Here is a 22,425-nt window from a genome sequence, read left to right as displayed (position 1 = left end):
CTACACAAGGACGCTGACTGCCTGTCTCGCTACCCGGTCGACGAGCCTGACGACGCCGACAGTAGTAGCGCCAACGGCATTTTCTCTGTGTCTGCCTTCGCTAACATCGCCGATGAGCAGTACCGAGACCTATCGCTGCGAGCACTTATCGAGCGTCTGCGTTCTACACCTACCGACGCATCCGTTCGCCGATATGTCCTCCAGGGCGGCATTCTGTATCGAAGGAACTTCCTCCCTGACGGCTCTGACCTTCTTCTTGTCGTGCCAAAACGGCTACGACAGACTGTGCTCTTTGAGATGCATGACGCACCCACTGCAGGACGTCTTGGGGTAACCCGCACGTACGACCGCGTCTGCCGCCGCTTCTATTGGCCTGGTCTCGCTCGCTCCGTTCGACACTATGTTGCTGCCTGTGATCCCTGCCAGCGTCGGAAAACACCTCAGCTGCTACCTGCCGGTCATCTCCAGCCGATCACCGTCCCTGTGGAACCGTTCTTTCGTGTTGGATTAGACCTGCTCGGTCCCTTTCCCACGTCATCCTCTGGGAACAAATGGGTAGCCGTCACGACTGATTACGCCTCCCGATACGCTATCACTCGGGCTCTCCCTACCAGTTGCGCCACTGACGTCACGGACGTTCTCTTGCGTGACATTATCTTGCTTCATGGCGCCCCGCGACAGCTCCTTACTGACCGTGGTCGAAACTTTCTCTCGAAAGTTATCGCTGACATTGTGCGTTCCTGCTCCATTCAACACAAACTGACTACCTCATACCATCCTCAAACCAATGGCCTGACAGAGCGGTTAAACCGTACTCTTACCGATATGCTGGCCAAGTACGTTTCCAAGGACCACCTCGACTGGGACATTGCCCTTCCTTATGTAACATTTGCGTACAATTCTTCCCGGCACGACACCGCTGGATTTTCTCCCTTTTATCTACTGTACGGTCGCGAACCTACCTTGCCCTTAGACACGGCACTTCCTCCTGCTGCGGTCTCAACAAGCGAGTATGCGCGCGACGCCATCGCCCTCGCCGACCATGCACGCCAGCTTGCCCGTGCTCGACTGACGGCCTCACAAACCACTCAGCAGTGCCAGTACAACGCCCGCCATCGTGACGTACAGTTTTCGCCTGGTGCGCTCGTGCTCCTGTGGTCGCCCACTCGTCACGTCAGACTTTCAGAGAAGCTCCTTTCGCGATACACAGGGCCCTACCGCGTGCTGCGCCAGGTGACGCCTGTGACTTACGAAATTGCTCCTGTGGGTTCAACCTCGTCCTCTCCTCTGGCATCTAGTGATGTCGTACACGTCAGTAGGCTCAAGGCCTACTACGCTGCTTCCGAGTCCGATCTTTAGTCGCTCCAGGACGGCGCTTTTGCCGCCGGGGGTAGTGCTACGGCACCATATGTGCGATCACGAAAGGCGAGCAATGTGAAGACGACGACGACGATTAGAAGCTAGCGCGGGCTGTTGCCTCTTGGCCAAGCGCAGCGTATTGCCTTGCAAATATACTTGTAAATAGCTTTTCGTCAGTGTCTTCCTACGTAACAATATTGTAGTGGGATCATTCTTCCACAATGCCACTATCAAGAAAGGCGAAAAACTGCATCAAAGCGGGCATGTTTTTGACGTGCACGAACGGTTTGCTACAGTGACGTCGGTATTGAAGGACAAATACGTGTGTCTTGCCATAACGATCGAGGTAAGTTATCATTCTTTAATGCTTCGAATATGATTGGTGTGTACCCATACCCGTGTATTTGCTAAATATTGAGACTATTTAGAACTATCGATGGCTTAGATGAGATCACGGCCACTGGCTAGGCGGCATTCCTTTGTTGCGACCGAGGCTTCGGGTCATGACTATTTTCAGCCATGTCGCCGCATCTTGCGCAGTGTTTCGCTTAAATTTGTCGCTCGGTGTAACGACCCATTTCTTTGTTTATGTTTTCCAAAAGAAGAAAAAAGCTTTGTAAGGTGCAAACAAGGGAGACGGCACAAAAGTAAGGTCAAACACAGGACAGGTACTACTTTCAACTGTTTATTCCACAATGTCGTTGTGAAATATATTCTAGAAATGCACAGAAGCGTGTATGTTTATGCACTTCTGTCATTACAAGGTCCGCACAGCTTACTTACGTGGGCTGGAAAGTCGCACTTTGTTTTTTTCCTGCAGACCCTACAGTTCTGGTAGCCTAGCTACTCTTCATCCAAGCTTAATTCTAGAGTAGCTGTAGCGCGGTGCCGTGCCGCTAGGTGTGTTTACATTAATATGCTAGGCAACTCAGTTCACTGCTTCATGTTCCTAACAAACAAATAAATCGTGCACAACTCTAGCTGACCTCGCATTGCCTTCCCAAATTTTGTGAGAGGTAGATGGTGAGCTAATAATGTTTATTAAATTGTTCCCTCATTTTTGTGTGGTATTAAAATGCCTTGCATACATTTCTTTTTTCATCAGCTGGATGCCAGCAGGAACATCACACAAGCTCACTGCACCTGTAGAGGTGGTGTTTCAGGGCAGTGCAAGCATTCAGCAGCAGTGGCAGCAGCAGTGATTACATATGTCAATCAAGAGGAGACATTAACGAAGATGTCCATAGCAGATGTGTGGAAATGGCCAACGGCGAAGCAGCTTGGGATGCAGAACCCCGTTCATACGTTTTTTACCAGACCGGGGGGAAAAAAAAATACGTAACAGCCAAGAAAACGCAACAGTGAGGAAAGCTCCGAAAATGAATGAAAAAAGTGCAGCTTCAACTACAGACAATTTATTTCCACAGAGTGCGCTTAGGACTTAAAAAAGTCCAGAATGGTGGCTTGCCGTTTCTTTCGCTCGCTAGAAATCACCACACGTTTCTCAATAACCTGGAAAGCCGCATTGCTGTCAGCGTCGCTGTGAGGTGCGGCGTACCTGCGAAGGAGGTCCAGAGCCGCGACGGCTTCTCCAAAGCTAGGATTTGGCAACTCCCCGGCATCATGTGGCTCGTGCTCCTCGTCGTCACCGCGCCACGGCAATGGCAACGGACGAAGGAATATCCGCGCGAAATTTTGCCCTCTTTGGCGTAATCATGCTAATGTGCTAACGATTGTTTAGTATTGCTGCGGAGCGCACGCATCCGAGCAGCCCAGTTGCACGCAGCACGGCGTGGTTTCGCGAGAAATGTAAACGAGGGAGGAGAGCTGGCCCGATAGATGGAGCAACGCCAACGCCCGGCTATGGTCCGGCTTCACTTTAGCTTCACAAACAGTGACGTCAGGGCCTCTCCCGAGTTTCCTTCCTCCGTGAGTCGACCCGTCCAAAAACCATGCGGTGACCGTAATCACAGTGATGATAGTGAGAGCGTTTTTCACGAATGGCCACCTAGTGGCGGCCTCTCGAACTGGCGTGCGGCTTCTTGCAGCCAGTTCCATAGGCAAGCCCAGCCAAAATTCGTCAAAAGCCAAAATGGCGGTTGGAGTGCGTTGCCTACTTTAGCCCAGGCGGGTTCGGGATGCTAAGTTGCGACGTATCATGCGGGAACGTTTTCACAGCTACTACGTAACAGCGGGGTTCCTGATACATTGGATCCTATGGAAGCTATGCCGGGACCGGATGAAAATGACGTAGCAGCCAGGAAAACGCAGCAGTGAGGAACGTAACAGCGGGGTTCTGCTATAACAAGGGAGTCTTGTTTTCGGAAATGTACCCACCTAAGCGTCCAGATGACATGCTGGTGAAGCAACCTGTGCCCAGAGCCATCATCAACTCAAACTGCCCCTTGGGCATAATGCTCCGCCAAGAGGAGCAAGTAAAGGAAAATCTAGCAAGCTTGGACAGACTAATCGGACGCCTGGGTCAGCCCAACGAAATATTTGGAGCAGAGACACTCCAATTGAAGAAGTGAGTGACGACTTCCTTATTGACGTAGTGGTGACAGAGGACGACGCAACATCATTGCAAGACAAACGATTCTACAGAGTGGATGCCCACAGTGGCATTGTGAGAGGGCACTGAGAATTTCAGCGAGTTCCAAGGCTCACAGGATAAAGACACAGACTTTGAAAGCATGGGAAAACAACTGGTAACGCCACACTCCGTTAAAAGCGCTGCATCTGCATACGGTGTGGCAAAAGAGCCAGTCGCATGGCAAGAGCACATATCCGAAGAGGAGCGCAAGGTGATTCAAGTGGGACATGTCATCAGCACTGTGCAGCCATGGTTGTGCTGTAGCCCAGATGGTTTGGTGGATGAAAAGCTGGAGATGAAGGCCCCTTCCAGGTGCGAGGCACAGCCCGTTGTCAATGAGAACATAAATGTGAACTACCTCCACCATGACGAACAAAAGCTGCAACTACGGAAAAGTCACGTCTACTACACACATGTTCAAATAAGCATGTATGTTGTAGGTGCGAGCGTATGTGACTTTTGCGTGTGCTCGCCAAAGGGGTCGAACTGTGTAGAAGTAAGAAGGAACGGCTCCTTTCTGAAAAAAAGTTGTGCCGAAATTAGAGTGGTTTTTTTAGGCACTACTTCCCAGCTGCGCTGAGGCGCCGAAGTCTGTATTAAACTTCAGCAGTGTTTACATGCGAATCATGTTCTTTTTTTATTGAACGAAATGTGGGCACGCTTGCACAATACAGCAAAAATAAAAAGAGCTGTCTAAACATTTGCTTCTGTCCAAAGCACTCGCATAGTCTTGATGACAGGACCTTGTAGGTGAGCCAGCACGCTGCACACATGCACTATCTTGTCAATGTGATACATGAGTTCTGGAGTTAGCCTTTCATTCAAGATCGCAAAACTCTTGATGTCTTGAATGCACCTCTCCACATGAATGCGGCGAGATGCAACCTTATCTTCCATCTCCGCCTTGGTAAACTGCTCGTTGGCCTTTGAAAATGGCGGCATGACAAGTGTGACGTCCTTACTCTACAAGTCGCACTTTACTTGGGGAAAACCTCTGTCTGCCATCACCATATCCCCCGGTCCTAGCAGGTTAATCCATCCAGAGTTGATGATGTACGTGTCGCTCGACCTGCCACCAAACACATCCGAAATGAATGTTATGTAACCGGATGGCGTGATCCCAACTAGAAATTTCAGTGTAGTGTCCCTCTTGTAGTTGCTCCAGCAGTTTACCCTATCTGCAACTTTAACTGGCTTCTCAATTCTGATTTCCAAACAGTCTACAATAACCCTACAATTGGGATAGTTCAGACGGAAAGAGGAAAGCATCAGTGCTTGTACCACATCCCTCGAAAACCACTTGATCCACCCTCCGGTGCTGACTGAAAATGCGCGACGCGCTCGTTCGATGTATGCCGAACAAAACGCCTAATGCAGAGAATGTGAGGCCATGCTTGATCTTCATGAGAAACAGCAGAAGCTTGCTGTACACCACAAGGTCCAAGTATCGGCCATGCTTGATCTTCATGAGAAACAGCAGAAGCTTGCTGTACACCACAAGGTCCAAGTATCTCTAGCCACACACCTGTAAAATGAGAGGTATTTTGTGAGCACAACGTTTACAGTAGTGATGAAACCAACCTTCAAAGCTTTTTTGTTCTTACTAATTCAGAAACTTCCACAATTTTGCAACGCATGTTCAGCTGATTTAGTGCTTTAGGTGTATAAATGGTTTCTTCAAACCGCCCAATGTCTGAACACAAGCAGGCGGTATTTTGGTGCAGGTAGACATCCCTCCCAAGTTTGTTCGAGCTCCTCTGGCCTGTGCATCAGGCACATTGATGCAAACACTCATGTGTAGTGCTGTTTTGTGTCTCACGCCAACACTCTTATCTGAATGTCGCAGTTTACTATGTTTAGGTTCGTCTCCCTGGTGCCTGGTGCGACCGCATTGTCAAATGCAAGCTTGAAATCACCAGAGTACCAATTTAGACATATGTTTCTCATTAATTCTCAAACCACAGCATCCAACATTGGCAATCCTGATGCAGTTGATGGTCTTGTCCACTGTCAAAATGTTGTTAGGCTTAAGGAGACCAGGGGAACTTGCACTCCTGGCTTATGGGATCCCAACCCATCTGACACGCCTGAGGTTCAATTGCTTTGCAAAACTTTTCTGAGATCCGTATTTGGAACTGAAAATCTGTTTTCATACATAAATTGGCACACTGATGCTCGAGGACCATGCTACGGGTAAAAACAAGCTAGTTGCCATTGAAGTGCGTTGTGAAAGGATTAAAAGATGCACCTGATCTCACTTCACCACAATCTACTTCTTCATCAAAAGTTCAACGGATGTACGCAAAAACCCAGCGTTTGAACCCAGCAAGAACAGACACCATTTTACGGCTGTCATCTGGTGAAATAAACGCTTTCCAAAGGCTGACTTTCTCCAGCGCCTATGTTTATGCACCTCGTACGAACAGCTTGTTTTAAGATTTCAGTTTGACATGTGGTTTTCTATTGAGAGCATGGTCCTAAACTGTCAATGTGCTAAAAACAATTCTCCTTCACTAAACTTAAATAAATATTGTCAGACCAGGAAGTCAGTTCTTTGTTTTAGTTGTGATCGATATATCACTCAGCTTGCACTGAGGTAGCTGAAATCTCGTTAGCAGACACACTGTCTGCTAGTGCATGTGAAAACAAGGAGAAATACCACCATGCTGCAGTACCATATGCTCCGACAAATTCCACGGCACGTTAAAATGGAAAGAAAGCCCTAGTACATTAGACATCTTGTGCACATCTGTGCAGTTCATTATGCATAACCAGAAAAAACTGTGCGTGAGGTGGTTGTCAAATTCCCAAGGGACAACGTCAAATATAAAGAAAGGCTGCACCTTTAGATGAACGTGCATGACCTCAGCATGTCTATTTTTCAGTTCAATTTAAATTCAGCAACTTGTGAATATACTCTTATTGGTGTCATTTGGAAGCTGATCTAACATTTACCTGTGGCAAGAGGCTCAACAGGGGCAGAAACACCGTAACTGTCACCCCAGTCAGGTCTCTGAGGGTATAGTCGTTTTCCTTGTCCACCAAAGACAGGTAGCCTTAGAAACCGTTTGGTTGGTGGTCTTCCAAACGTAATGCAGTGACACTTGTGTCAGCCGTTGCAGGCTGTTCAGGTGCAAAGAATTTGACCTGGGTGGATGTCTCGCATGCACCGGCGAACAGGGTGCAGGCAATCATCAGGACTGCTTTGCTGTGGGCTTACGGTGTCTCTAGCGTCTGAGTTGAGACCTGCATAAAATTGATGGCATGTTATAATTTTCAGACAAGAGAACACGGTGTTTTCTAGCTTTATCTTACCCTAGAATACCGATTGTATGCCATGTCAAGAAGCCCTAAGCAGGCCCACCAAGACACAAAAGCCCATGCAAGGCTCACCACAGTACCTCTGGGAAACTAGGTGAAACTGAATGAACATTCATTGTGATGAATGAGAAGAGAACTACCATCGCAGGTTTTTTAATAGGGATAACAACAGCAAGGACTGGACCCTACAAGAGTGTTCGTTGCCTGAGGGACTCGAACTATGAAGTGCCGGCTGACAAAAACCAGCTTGTTTCACACAGCCGTTTGCGACCCGAGATGGTTCACATTATTCTTCTCAAGCCGTTCTACACTTGATAAACTGTGCCCTTTCGTGTTCTGGATTGCTCTTCCGTGTACCATTATTTTGTTTTGTGTGGCATGAGGGTGATGTGCTTCTAACGGAGGCAGTAAAGGCTGCATTTCATTTGTTTTTGGCACAAGTTTGCCACAATAAATATTCAGTTTGTTATTCACTGCTGCATCATTTGTCATTCATGACAATATGTCTGTTCTGCCTTTTAGCTTTCAAACACCAGAAGCACCCACCCTGCACTCTTTTTTTTTTATAATCTGCAAATTTTGAATGGGCACTTACTCGGTACTTTATGGTAGTACAGTAGAACCTACCTCAATTCCTTGCAGTTGTTTGGGTTCGTTATTCCCATCGGTGCCTTCAGGTTCCTCCAGCGGTAGTGTGACTGCTGGTGCTGGGGAAGCTGGCACGTCCATGGTGGCTGTGGGTGGTCCAGCTTGCACCAGGTTTGGCAAAGATGTTTAGGAGCAGGCAAGATCTGCAGCAGTTGTTGCGGCTGTTCTCTGATTCTTAATTCTAAGAAGAAAAATGCACACCATAACTTCTCTAGATAATCGCAATGCAGGCTGGCACTGAACGAGAAAATGTCTGTCTAATTAGGAGGGGGGGCACTGCTACTGTAAGTTTTGAACAGTTGCAATCAGCAACGTTTGGCTCACACTGACAGCACACACAGACTGAGGTGCTGCAGTAGAACTGCTTTAGATTGGAGCAATCTCGTTTACAGCCAACAGGTCCATATCATGAATCTGGTCCCCCTTCTCTCCCTGTCAGGCTCTGGGGAAAGACCAAAACAAAGAAAAACTAACGACTGCCAGATCTGTTAAGACGAGAATAAATATACTCGATTTTTGTTCCGCATGCAAATTTGTCCCCATGCTGCACACTTTGCGCATTTAATCACCTCCGGAATGACTACGTGCACTGCTGTTTACTCCCAAGTATGCACCACTCAAAGTGCATGCGCACTTGGCCATCTCGTCTGTGTGAAGTCATTGTGCTTTTCTTTATTGCGGGAATTATGGTGTAAGCCAAGCGATGCTCTAGCGACCTCTCAAGGCTTCCGAATGCCGTATGGCTACCCCGCCGTGCTATTTTTGTGTTAATTATGGGAGCTCTTCGAGGAGCCGCGACCCCCCGGAGAGGGGAGTTTCGACCCCCAGTTTGCGCACCACTGCTCTAGCGGCTGTGCCTTTTCCAGCACTATAGTGAAATCGGTCACACAAACCATCGAGCACACGCACTGACGAAATCTTGGCTCGGGTGTCGCCAAGAAATTATCGCATCTAAAAATGTCAACCTCTGATGCTTAAAAAGAAAGTGCCTATTTCGTGAAGTTCTCACCTTTCATAGCGTTCAGCCTTATCTTCCGGAAGCTCGTCAAGCTACGATACTCGTCAAGAAATATCGTTGGCACATACGACGGGGACAACACATCCTTGGACGGCGCACCCCCAACGAAATGGACGCTGCATATCTTCGTGTGCCGAGAAGGCTCCCAGTTTGTTCCGTCGGCACTGAAATGTGCAGATGTTAGTGGCACAAGAAAAACAAAAACCCAGAATGCGAGACGGCCAAGAGAGAAGACACGGTCACAGGCATTTGTTCAGTGGTGGTGGCAACGGACGGAACGGCTCTACTTTGATCGCTATCCTCTGCTTTTGCAGTTACTGCATTGGAACACTTCACTGTCGTCAATATCACCGCTTGCCTGCTGCAGCTTCCCGATAGCGGCTACTACCACGTGTCAGCTACAGCTCTACGTCATAAGCCACCTCACCACCACGCGGAATTAAAGACGACGGCAAGCCTTCGACGAGCGCATTTGTTCAGTGGTGGTGGCAACGGATCGAACGGCTCTACAGTGATTGCTATCCTCTGCTTTTGCAGGTTGGTTTAATTTCTCACTATTTTAACATACTATATTGCTTCTGCCACCACCACTGCTGCGTATACTTCCTTTACATTTTGGCGCTGAAGTGTTTTGTAGCTTTTGTTTTGTGAACTGAAATGTGGGAGTTGTGTTTGGTCTGCAATGAGCTGCTCCCAGATAATTGTGTGAATCCAACATGTTCTGAATGTAACTACAGTTAGCATTTGGGAACATGCTCGGGCATAAGCAAAACTGCCTTCAAAGCTAAAGATGACACGTCAAAAAGAACATGAAAATGCCAAACATGTCTCGTCTTAGCTGACCGTGGCACTTAATGTGCAAGTGGTAACTTGCGGGATGAAAAAGCACTGGATAATGTGCTTATTGAAATTAATCGAAAATTGACTCAGTTACCTACAATTCAGAATAGGGTGGATGCCCTTTTTTTCAATTAAGGAAACGGTTGACAAAATGGAACAGTCCATTGAGCATCTGTCTGAACAGTACGACATGGTACTTGCAGAAATAAAAAAAAAAAACAATCTGCAGAAATCCTAAGCCTTGGGAAAAGAATCGATATGGTGGAATCCTCTAACAACAATCAGGAAGTGTCTGAATTAAAAAAACATGTCGCCGCCCTCGAACAATACAGTAGAAGACAGAATCTAGAAATTCAGGGACTGCCAGATGTTGAAAACGAGAATTTGCTCGCTAGGGTGAATGAACTGGCAAATAAACTTTACCTTCCTCAGTTGACCCTTACCAACTCTGAGGCCTTACACAGACTGCCTGCCAAGCCTGGCAAAACCTCGGTAATATTAGTTCATTTCACATCACGTGTCATGCGCGATGAATGGATGGCAAAGAAAAACGAGCTGACAGGTGCTCAATTGGCAATACATTTCAGAGACAATTTGACACCACAGAATAAGAAACTTCTGTGGATGATGAAGGCAAAGGCGCGAGAAACGCACTACGAGTTTGCACTACGAGTTAGCGTGGCAAAAGGATGGAAAGCTTTTCATGCGTAGGGCTTCTGGCCAGCGGGCAGTGCACATCAATTGCGAAGCTGATCTTGATAAGATTCGTTGAGCGGCCACAAGATTGCACCGCTTATAATTTTCCTTGTTATGATTTCTGCTTTCGATGACTGACTTCACTAAAGTTATGTATCACGATGTTTCTTGTTTTAAATCCCTAATACATACCCTGCGCAGAAAAAGTGATAACATGTCAGTTTTCCACGCAAATATAAGAAGCCTGAGAAACAAGCAACATGAAACAGAGGCATTTTTTTATTCCCTTGATTACAATTTTAACTTCATAGCATTTACAGAAACTTGGTTTCAGAATGTTCAAGATGTTGTACACTTTTCCGGCTATAGGTCTGAGGGTGTTTATAGATCAGGTCGTAGAGGTGGAGGAACTTCACTATATGTTAAAGAGGACATTGCCTATGATGTCTTGTGGGGAGTTTTCTGGTATTACCGTGCATTATGAATCAATCGTTGTTAAGAGTGCTGGAACAGTCATTGCTTCAATTTATTGCCCACCTTCTAGTGAAGCTAAAGCATTCTTTGAATATATTACGTCTGTTCTTGAATATGTGTCCTTTGCAATGCTTCCTATTGTCCTGGTTGGCGATTTTAACATTGACTTACTAACAGACACTTCACAATCTGAACAATTTTTAGACATAATTGAGTCATTTTCTTGTACAAATGTTATACGTTCGCTGACAACAGTAACAGGATTAAATGAAACTGATGTTATTCTTGGCATTTCTTCAGTCGATCTAAGTGACCACTTACCTGTATTCTGTATCTTTCCTGCTCCAAAAAGCTAAATACACCCCGCTTGCATTCCCCCAGTACCTTACCGTAGTTTTAATCAAATGAGTCACTCTACTGGTCCAATGTTTATGAGGAAGAAAACGCAAGCATTTCATACGACATCTTTCTGCAAACAGTTAAAGGTTGCTATGAAGAAGCTTTTCCTTTGCGTTATGCAAAAAATGCACACAACAATGTAGAAAACCATGGGTAACAAAAGAGTTACTTCAAAGAATAAAAGCCCGTGATATTATGTACCGTCAATTTATTAATCTAAAAGATATCTCTCTTCTAATTGAATATAAGAAAATTCGAAACAAGTTAAACTCTGATCTCAAGAAAGATCGATGTGAATATTACAATAGGTTTATTGCTGTATCTCATGACCCCCAAAAAATTTGGAACACATTACGTTTGCTTATTGGTCAACAACAGAACAGCATCTCTGGTACACTAATTACTGATGATGTCGAATACAGTAAAGAGACTTTGTCGAATAAATTCAATTCCCACTTTTTATCTTCAGGCGCATATTAATCTTCTAGCACTCAGCTAGATGCACAGAAATATATATCCTCTTGCATCACGAATTCTATATTTATGCCTCCTTGCAGTGAATTAGAGAAACTCTTTTCTTAAGAAGCTAAATAAAAATACTGCAGCCGATAATGATGACATTAAAGCTACTCCAATTATTTTCGTCGCTAACCTTTTATCAGCACGGTTAAGCATGATATACTGTTTGAAAAATTACCACATTACAGCAGCCGAGGGGTAGCTCTACAATTAATACGCAGTTATTTAACAGACAGGCTGCAGTATACGTTTCTTCACGGGTATAAATCTCAGTTACAGCCTTTGAAATTCGGTGTACCACAAGGTTCTATACTCTGTCCACTATTTTTATTATCTACATAAATGATATCGTGTCGGTACCACAAACTTCCTTTACAGTTTTGTATGCGGACGATACCAGCTTGTTTTTCTCTGGCAGCCGTTGATAAGATTTAGAAAACGTGGCGAACGAGTGGTTGATCTCGCTTTCATACTGGCTTGAGTGTAACCAGCTAGAATTAAACATTAGTAAAACTAAATATATTTTATTAAAAGGCAGAAATAAGTGCGAAGATTATACCATTTCTGTTTGATTTAAAGATAATGACATCGAGCGTGTCCCGTCGTTTAAATTCTTAGGTGTACTTTTTCATGAAAACCTCAGTTGGACACCGCAAATCAACAAAGTACATGCCAGTAGGTCTAGATCAATTTCTGTCTAATATAAACTTAGGTCTCTGGTACCAAACTGGCTAAAGCTCCAGTTATACTATTCACTAGTTCATTCTCATCTCCATTACTGTCTCTTAATCTGGGGTACGGCTTCAGGAACGAACCTTGAAAGGTCAAAAATTGTACAAAAGAGAGCTGTTCGCTGCATAGAAAATCTGGAACCAACTGAACACCCTGTGCCATTTTTTAACAAGCTTAAATTGCTTACTGTTAACCAACTTTACAACCTGAAGCTTGCCTTGTATATTCGCAAGGAAATTGAAAACGAATTGAGTAGTTATATGGCTCAGTGCTACCCTACTAATGTTCCCTATAATCTCCGACACGAGCGATTTAGAATACAGTTATTCAGAACCATTTACGGTAATCAAACATTGCTCTACCTTATACCTAACCTTCTCCGCAACAATAGTTATATCCACGAACTTATTGAAAACTGTACTTCTATACACAGTTTAAAGAAAAATGTTACAATGTACTTGCTATCTGGTACTGTGTCCTGAATAAGTTCTTGAGTTATAAAAAAAAAAAATTTTTATTGTACTATATTCCCTGTACTCTGCTGCACTTTCTAACAGTTATACATTGCTAGGAATGGTTATGTTACATCTTGTATAGCGCTTGCACAAACTCTGTACTCTTTAATATGTTGCCATTTATGTACGCATTTGTTCTTGTATGGGTTATTGCTGCTGCATTATTGTGTGATTCTGTTACTCAATTTAAGATGCCTAATCGCAATGTTACTTCTGTTCTTGAAATTTTTTTTGTAGGGCTTTAAATGTACAAAGCCATTGTTTTTCCTTATTTTTTATTCTCACTGCTTCTGAGTGGAGGGACCTTAGTCAGGCAGAGTTCATCTACCTTTAGTCCTTTCAACCCAGGCAATGTGTGTCTGAATAAACTGAAACTGAAACCAAACTTACCTTTTTTTGTCGCACAGCCATGATCCACTGTTGCCGCTGCCCGACAAAGCACAGATGAGTTGAGAAACCGTGAAACGTCGTCCCCACTGGGCACGACGTGTAGCTGTTGGTACAGCCGACTACGCAGCAATTATTATTCCAATCAACTACGCGTTAACGATGCGGTCACGGCGTACGCGTCTCCGCGGCGGCGTGGATTCGTATTCCGGTGGCAGCACGGAGACGTTTCCTTCTGCTCGAGTTCTCAACGAGTGTCTCCTCTGACAGCCGCGCGGCGGCACGCCAGTCGCAGCACACAGAGCATATACTGCGTCATGGACCCCCTTGTGTTATTGTGAGCGATCGGGGTCGCCAGTTCATGGCTGACCTAGTCGAAGGGCTGTTGCATCTCTGTGCTTGCCAGTTTCGCCACATGACCCCATACCACCCGCAGACAAATGGTCTCATCGAGCGCACTAACAGAACTTTGACCAACATGCTTTCGATGTACGTCGATTCCAGGCACAAACATTGGGATGATATCTTGCCTTTTATCACGTACGCCTACAACAATGCAAAGCATGAAACTACCGGCTACAGTCCTTTCTATCTTCTTTAAGTCAGACCACCCCGCAACTTCCTTGACATCATTCTACCTTTTACTCCTCATGCGGACTCTTCTATTGCCCAGACTCTCTGCCGCGCTGAGGAAGCTTGCCGCTTAGCTCAGCTCCATACGTTGGCATCCCAGGACCACTCCAAGATCAGCTACGATTCACGCCATAAGAATGTGTCCTACGACAAAGGGGACATAGTATGGCTTTGGACACCACTTCGCAAGCGCGGCCCGTGCCAAAAGTTTCTTGCTCATTACACCTGGCCTTTTGTCATTATCGATTGCCTAAGTGATGTGACCTATTCAATTGCTTGTCTCATTCCGAATGGCTACCGGTCTAAGAAGACGCAGCTTGTTCACGTCGCCTGCCTGAAACGCTGTGATCCCCGTGACTCCAAGTGGACGTAACAGTTACTCGCCCAGCGGGCTTCATCTGTGAAGAGAGGAGTGTTACGCTAAAGCTACAGAGAGAACGGAGAAAGAGGAGAACGAAGTGCGCTTGTTTTTGCAGTGGCTCGGTGTCGGCACGGCCCCTTTTCACCAATTCATGTTTAAATAAACGCACCCCATCGTAACAGTTTATTGGGGACAGCATACTGATAGTCATAAATCCTGCTAGACATTTTTCCTGATCTCTTACTGTATAGCATGTGTATACAGTAAAACCTCGTTGACGCGATTCCATTACAGTATCCCTGTGACAATTTTCAACATCAAGAACACAAAAAATGACCCAGTACAGATGTGCTCCTTTTTTACTGGTTATACGTTCCCAGAAACATGATCTTTCAGCACCAACGTTCACTAAATTGCAAAACTGTGGTTGTATGATTCGTTTTCCGGCCACTCGATCCCACGTAAACAAGAAAAGGCCTGAGGCACATGCAATCAGGAACAGTGGCTGCCTGTGGCAGCAATATTTGCCCGCCTATCTCATGTGAAAACGCCACCGAGTGCTCAGTTTCAAATTCTGGTACCAGCAAGTTTCCTCCCGGGTCATTGTACGCTGCATTCACAGCTTATCACCACCAACCCTGCTGCGATAAGCATCTTCAAAAAGGTGGGATTCCCTAGGAGATAACGAAACTAAATAGCCAAGAACTTTGCCTCAAGATATGACTACATGGCAGTGTGCTCCACATTGCCATGAAGCCATACCTTCAAATAAAGTTTGCGCATAACCTGCACTCCAACTTGACGGTTAGCTTTTTCAAACTTTTTATGCAGGTTTTACGCATGAAAATACGGTATGTTTCTTTCTTGCAATTTTTCCGAAAACGTATTAACAAAGTTCTACTGTACTGTTGATGTGAGCGAAGCGTTAATGAAAGAAAATATTACTTTCAATAAATTTTTGTTGTATTCACAAGTTTTCGATTGTCCCCTGCTACGAGAAACTGCAATAGAAGATATTAACCAGAGAGGACAGATTTTGTGAAAAAATTCGACAGTCACAGGGTTAAAACAGAATATGAATGACACAGCAAACAACCAAGCCTCGCAACACCATCGTAAGATACTTTGAAGGTGCCCATGCACATCATCAGTCTTGGCAAGTCTCCAGCTTTTCATGCACCACGAAGCATGGCAAAGATACCAACAAGAAAGTTTCCTTGTCTTCTACATTTTGCAGGAGCAGGAGAAATTTCAGATGGGAGATTGAGAGATCCAGTTTGTTGAAGTGACAATATCGAGCTATAGAACATTTTATCGGAGAGGAGGAATGTAGCCTCGAACCAGCGCGCCGTGCTGCTCTCCTCTTCGCACTGGTATGTACGGTTTCCATTTTATCCCAGCGGCAGCTTGGAAAGGGTGCGGTTTAATTGCAAATTAGTGTAATTATAACATGGGATTTCTGCAATGTCAGATGGCTCAAGGTCGACAGGTTACCCTTATGCTGTATCTGGCTGCAAAATTAACTTTCGGAAGCAAGCGTAAAGTGCATCTTCAGCTGCAGCAACTTTGTGGACACCGCCGCTGTGATAGCAGAGACTAGTTTGTATTGCCAGCGTGAACAGAAAGGACTTAATGCCATCGCATGTACGTTCGGAAGGTTTTGTACCCAGCGAGCGCTTGGCCAGCAAACTCTGAACTCGACACCCATGATCAAACTGGGATATGAAAGAAAGGTGCATATTCGAGTCGGTCAACTATTGCAAATAGATGAAGTTAACTATTTTTTCGGGCATGCACATTAAACTTATTCTGTTCAAACGTGTTCTATGATTATCATGCTTGGCAACCAACATTCTGGTGGAAGTTGACCGAGGGGGGTATTATGAAAACAGTATGTGCCGACTAAGAAATGAAGGCGAGTTCTTTTCCATTCTGCATCCAGAGACATGCCTACCGTGTTCTGGCCGGCCCTAGTTCACATCAGCTCTCTGTACTTTCGAATCTCGCCGACAAGCTGTCGACGCTGCTCGTCGCGCACAGTAATACTGCAGAAAATAAAGTTGCTGCTGCAAAGAGTAGTTGTTCGTTTTTCAGCTCTCTCGTATAGGCGAGGTGCCCTTGCATGCACAGGCACCATTCCAGACCTAAGAGCGCATAATCTTTCAACGCGTCGCAATGCCTCTTGGCCTGATCGTGGCATATTCGCGGCCACTATCATAAGCTCATTTTATCCATGTTAACAACCCTTTCTATCGAGTCATTTTACAGTTCTTTATTTTGTAAAGCTTGATGTCCAGGTACCAGATAAACAATGTTAAGAAAATCATAGCGCATATATTTTAGGGGCATGAAAGCTAGCAAAACGTGTTTTCTTGGAGCATCGCAGTTACCTCAAATGGCATGTACACTGGGTGGCACGCCGCGTGACACATGGAGACACCTCTGATTGTTGTCGCCTGAGTGATACCTTAATAGCGTTCAAGGCTAGACTTACGATAATAACACATTACATGTGCATGTGACCATATTGACAATGTTCAGACTTGAACTGTTCCCTATTTCAATCATGAGTAGAGCTGTGGGAGCGCCTTTAGGACCGTTGCCATTCGACATTGCGGCTATATTGAAGCTAAAAGCTTAGTGACCACATGCTAAGTTTCCCAATCCAAACAACTCGTTGACACCTCTTGGGAAAGCGCGAAAACTTGCCACTCGTCATCAACAGCATGTTCGCCGTGCACCCTCCAGCGCGATCCCACATACCAGCATGGCATCGGACAATAGACGGCGCTGTGATCGCAAAATTTCGGTGCCCTCGATAAAACTATCTATACTGAAAGTGTGTAAAAGAGGACCAATGGCTTGGTAAGCCAGAAACAATATAAAACTAAGACAGGTGGCACATTAAAATTTTCACAATAACTTGCCATAACTATGGAGATTTTGGCAGTGTCTGGTCAAAAAAGTTAACCAATTAAATATTTTTAAGAATGGTTACATAATCAAAAATTCACAAACTGATTTGGACTTTCTCTGCAAGAAGGTCATGGGTACGATGACTTACTGAGAGGTCTGTGACATATCAACCAGATATCATCAGCATTTTTGAAAACAGAAGGTGACGCCAGTCCCCTCTTGTGCACATATCATCATCATCATCATCATCATCATCATGGAGATTGAAGTTCCATTAAAAGAGGAGAAAGGGGCCAAACCATGGCATCAGTATTGGTTTTTACATTTGGTGCCAAAACCTTGGACCGATGCCATCTGTTCTTTGTTTGTGTCTGGTTCTGGATGAAGACACAATGTATGCTGTCCTTAACAAACAGCAAGAACATTAGGGAAGGATATATCTTGCACAATCTGCAGCGAGTTGTGATCAACATGCGACAATTCTTGTGCTGTCAGAGGTTCGTTGGTCGACAAGAACCATCGTGAAGCGTTGTGGATGAAATGCTGGACTCAGTCATTGACATTTAATGGCCTCGGTAGAGAGTCGTGGTCCTCCCCACCGACAACAACTTCTGAGGATGTCTTGTCTGAAGGCGAGTCCCAAGTTCCATTTGTTCACTCTTATGCATGGATACATGGGTTCACCTCTGATGTGTCGACGCCTGCAGTCCCAAAAGCTTTTTACGGCGTAAGCTGTTATGGGCTCATTCCAATAGTCATTTCAGTTGGTGATGTTGTCTGCCGCCAGTGCCCGTCACAGCTATCGCCAGGCTATGTATGGCATGCTATGATCTCATTATGGGAGATTCGCCAAGAAATGATTCATGTGTGCTGAGGAATAAAAAGAACATTAGGGAGTTGTATAAAAGGTGCTAGAATGAAAAACATGTATGGCACACCTGATTAAATCAAGTAGACGAGGCGATTGTTTGTCACTGCCCCGTTTCAAAGGGGATGCCAGTAAATCATCATCAGCAGCTGCGTCGTATTGCGCCACTTGTTACACAATGTGAGATGCGTGTCACGTAACGTCAATATGTGCGCACTTTGCATCGCAGTTGCATATTATTACACCAGTTAACATGCCATACAGCAGTTGGATAGGTACAAGGTAGTTTGTGTTTACTATCATGCATGTGGCTCCTACCATCTATGGGGTATTCGCCAAGAAATGAATGGATTGTCTTGAGGAAGAAAAAGAAGATTAAGGAGATGTATACAAAAATACTAGAATGAAAAACATGTATAGCATACATGATCAGATCAAACAGGCCAGGTGACTGCATGTCACTGCCCTGTTTCAAATGGTATGCCAAAAGATCACCATCATCATCAGCAGCAGCACCTAATCATACCACTTGTCATGTTACGTGACATAAGCACTGTGTAATGTCAATACGTGTGTTTACTCTTCAATACCCTTCATGGCGCCTCCTCGCAAGGTCTCCAAGTTTCTGCCCCATATGTTAGCACCGGTAGAATGCACTGATTGTACACTTTTTTTTTTTTTTTGATAATGATAAGCTTCCAGTAACGATCTGAGTATGCCCACACATTTCGGAGCCATAGAGAAAGTGCTGCACATGTGCTACGCTGCGACAGAGAGCAACAACGACATTACTGGCGCGGCCAATCACACAGTTCTCTCTCTCTCTCTCTCTCTCCTTTTTTTTTCACGCATGCACATGGGGTTGCACCAAACGAGTTTTTGACATACAGGTGTAAGACAGATGGACAAATCAGCTAGCCATATACAGCTCTGCTGTAAAAAAATAACTTGGTGCCGATTCTACCGCGCTCATCAAGTAACGAAACCTTAGTCGATTCGTACGTGTTGAAACAATGTTATGGAAGACACAAACATACACAGACATGCACGAAGCTGAGTCTTAGTGGCTAGTGCCTATTAGAGTCCGACGACACCCCCTTTTCGTTGTCTACTGACCACAGAAAGTCATCTTCAGTTACATTTATTGCATTAGAAATGCCCCTTATGGAGGCTTGCACAACCATTGTCTGTAGGCGCACATTGCACGCACCATGAAGCCACCTCGCAATGTCTCCAAGCGTCGCTTTCTTCAGACAACCCGTTCGATGGCTAGTTACCTTGCACTGAGCTTTTTTATCTTTCTTTTCTTTCTTTTTTTCATTTTTGATCTTGAGCAGAATCAGTGATGATGATTTTAACGCGCATGAAAATTTGAACAATCTTTTATTTAAAGAAGTGTGCATTAGAATCATGCAAATATGGTATACTGCTATAAGGTATACGCGTCACGAAACGAAAAAAATGGGACAGCTAGCGCGAGAGACCGTCAGCAGAAATGCGCTGCTCAGCAAAAAGCAACGGGGAAAAATAAAAAAGAAGGTGGGGCCCATAACGTATGCGTCAAGTGATCCTCTATGGGAGAATACAGGGAAGGAATTTCACTTGCAGAGGCTGAAGACGGCAAGAGGAGAGGGTTTTAGGCTGGCGGTGAAGCTCACCTCCAGAAACCGTGGGTTCGCGGCACTGAAATATTTTTATCGCAGCTATTCATGAACCAATCTGAAAAATTCTTGTGACAGAACGTTCCCTACACAGTACATAACTGCCAGCCTATAACCAAAATTCGCTAGGTGGCCTGGCGAGGGGCTCTTTAAAAGCAAAGAAAATGACAGTCTCATCAGTTAAACATTTGCCATCATGAACTCACCCATGACATGGACTCAATGGTGTTAATGATTATGCAAGGTGTCTGCAAATGTGTTTAGTACGTGTACACACAACACTTTTTTTTAACATGTGACTGCATTCTTTCTTGTTTAAATGCTGCCACTTGCACCGAAATAAATGTTTCTTCAGTCATGAAAGCACTACGTTCTTGCAGTACCTTGCTGGTGCAGTCTTTCTTTTGCACATTGTTTATAATATCTGCAGCAACTGGCGGGCAAGCTTACCTTTCCAAAAATGGTGTGCTTGTTCTGCAGGTCAGGGCAGGAGCCAAGGGTGAAGAAGAACTGGCTGCCATTGTCGTCAGCACCACCCGATGCCATGGCCACCAGGCCACGACGGACAAAGCGCAGCCGTGAGTGGAACTCATCCTGCGCACAACAATGTCAAACACATCAGGCACATTTTCCACTTCATTTTACAATGCACTGCACTCTGCTGTTTGCACCTATTTTGACAAGTACGCGCTGAGCAAGGGAAGAAAAGGTTACTAGTTTACTAGGGGCAGTCGCGCGAAAAGGTGAAAAATTATGCAGGTCCATCCCACATGTTCGAATCTATGTAAAGCGAAGCTGTTAATTAAATCTTACACAACTAAAAGAGGTGCATATAATGGTCTTTACTTTCAAGCTGTGTAATCTTTTGCAATGAGGAACAAGAATACGGTGATCTAAGGGGCATGATATTTTTTTTGGTCCGAACCATACAAAGTAACAGACATCCAAGTTGGAGAAAGCACACGGAAAGTTCATTGTCATGTTTAATTTAAATAATAAGGTAATGGAAAATGAAAGTAGGTGACCTGTTTGGTGCTTCACCCTCCTCACTCCCACTTTCTTCTTGGGTACAAGATTAGCCCTGCAATAATGTTCGCCACTCCCATGTAAGCTAGCAACTGCTACTGCCAAATTCAAGGCCCTTGCTATACAATGAGTGAGAAGGTGATCCAAGGGGCTTGTTTTTTATTAGTCGTTACACATCCTAGTGCTTAGAGCGTTGGCAAGTTTTGGCCATTACACTGCTCGTTGTGAAGTGCTATTTTTAAAAGCACACATGGAGCATTAGGAACAAGCAAGCAGTTAGTTCACATACATAGGCCTACTTGGGGAGAGTGCAAATCATTGTTTAGCCAGTCAAGTTTGGCTCCCTGAGCAATGTAGCTTGCTCTACATTGTAAGTTCTAATATTTCATGCTGCAATCACCACGATTTCACAAGAAATGTTATGTTCAAGTGAATATTCAGCTGCCATGACTTGCGCCAGACACAGAACTGTGCAAATTAATCATTAAAGTGGTTATAACGCACAAGTAATGGTGTCATACAAGACACAGTGTAGCAACAGCCACTGGACCTTTTGGCGCAGTGTCGAACGTACATCTATATACCAGATATGGTATCAATTTTAACTGAGACCGTCAATATACATAGCAGAGCCAGCTTTATGCACATCATGAGATTGGTTAAAACACGTTGGCGGGCTAGTTGGTTAGAATCCATGATAGAGTGGATAAGCGCGACTGAACGAGGACCATGAGATAGGGATCATGGGATATTCTGGCTAAAGATGACCAAACTAGTTTAATTTTTAATAAAATGGCTTCCTATGTACATATATTACAGTATAAATCTGCTTCTACCATTCAGATTTGTAACAGGCATTGTGCATTTGGCATGCTTCAAGCAAGCAAGAAAAATATAAGGTCACTGAACAAGAGCATGTCTGCAAGACCCTGGGACATGTGCGACTAAACCGAAGTTACGATAAAGTGAAGACATCCACAGGATTCACTGCACTGCTTTAAAAGGTCCCTCACTAAGCCACACAGCAAATTTTCTTTATGCATTGGAAGTTGTTACGTACCCTCTGTGGAGCATTCTACTGCAATAATTTTTCAAATTAGTTCAATAATAACTGAGATAGGAATATTTCAGTGCCATGAACCCATGATTTCAGGATGCAAGTGTCACCGCCAACATAAGACACTTTCTCCACTTGACCCTGTCTAGCCTCCACAAGCGAAATTCGTTCTCTACATTCTCCTATACTGGAGCTAGAGGATCGCGTGACGCACACATCACAGGCCCCACCTTTCTTCTTTTTTCTCTCACTTTTTTGCTGTGCGGTGCACTTCTGCTGATGGTCTCTTGCACAAGCTGTTGTGTTTGTCTCGTTTTACACAGCGCACGATTTTGCACGCTGTGCATGAGAACACCTAGCTAGTGGTATAAGTCACTGCTACATAAACACCTAGGCAGACGC

The 22,425-nt window shown here is 44.8% G+C and overlaps 1 protein-coding gene and 2 pseudogenes across 2 annotated transcripts in view; 1 reads left to right on the top strand and 2 right to left on the bottom strand.

The window, feature by feature from the left end:
- The window catches only part of LOC142580185 (spliceosome-associated protein CWC27 homolog), a 373,861-nt gene that overhangs the window by 253,793 nt on the left and 97,643 nt on the right, over nucleotides 1–22,425 (bottom strand). For both annotated transcript variants that reach the window (XM_075691069.1, XM_075691068.1), the window contains one exon: nucleotides 20,391–20,534. In XM_075691069.1, coding sequence (XP_075547184.1) covers nucleotides 20,391–20,534 — 144 coding nt within the window. The remainder of the gene's footprint in view (nucleotides 1–20,390; nucleotides 20,535–22,425) is intronic.
- On the bottom strand, nucleotides 1,850–7,178 carry LOC142580186 (uncharacterized; annotated as a pseudogene).
- On the top strand, nucleotides 2,469–4,552 carry LOC142577680 (uncharacterized; annotated as a pseudogene).

This window comes from Dermacentor variabilis, chromosome 4 (assembly GCF_050947875.1).
Source record: "Dermacentor variabilis isolate Ectoservices chromosome 4, ASM5094787v1, whole genome shotgun sequence".
NCBI classification, from domain to species: domain Eukaryota; kingdom Metazoa; phylum Arthropoda; class Arachnida; order Ixodida; family Ixodidae; genus Dermacentor; species Dermacentor variabilis.
This window is presented reverse-complemented; position numbering and strand designations above follow the sequence as displayed.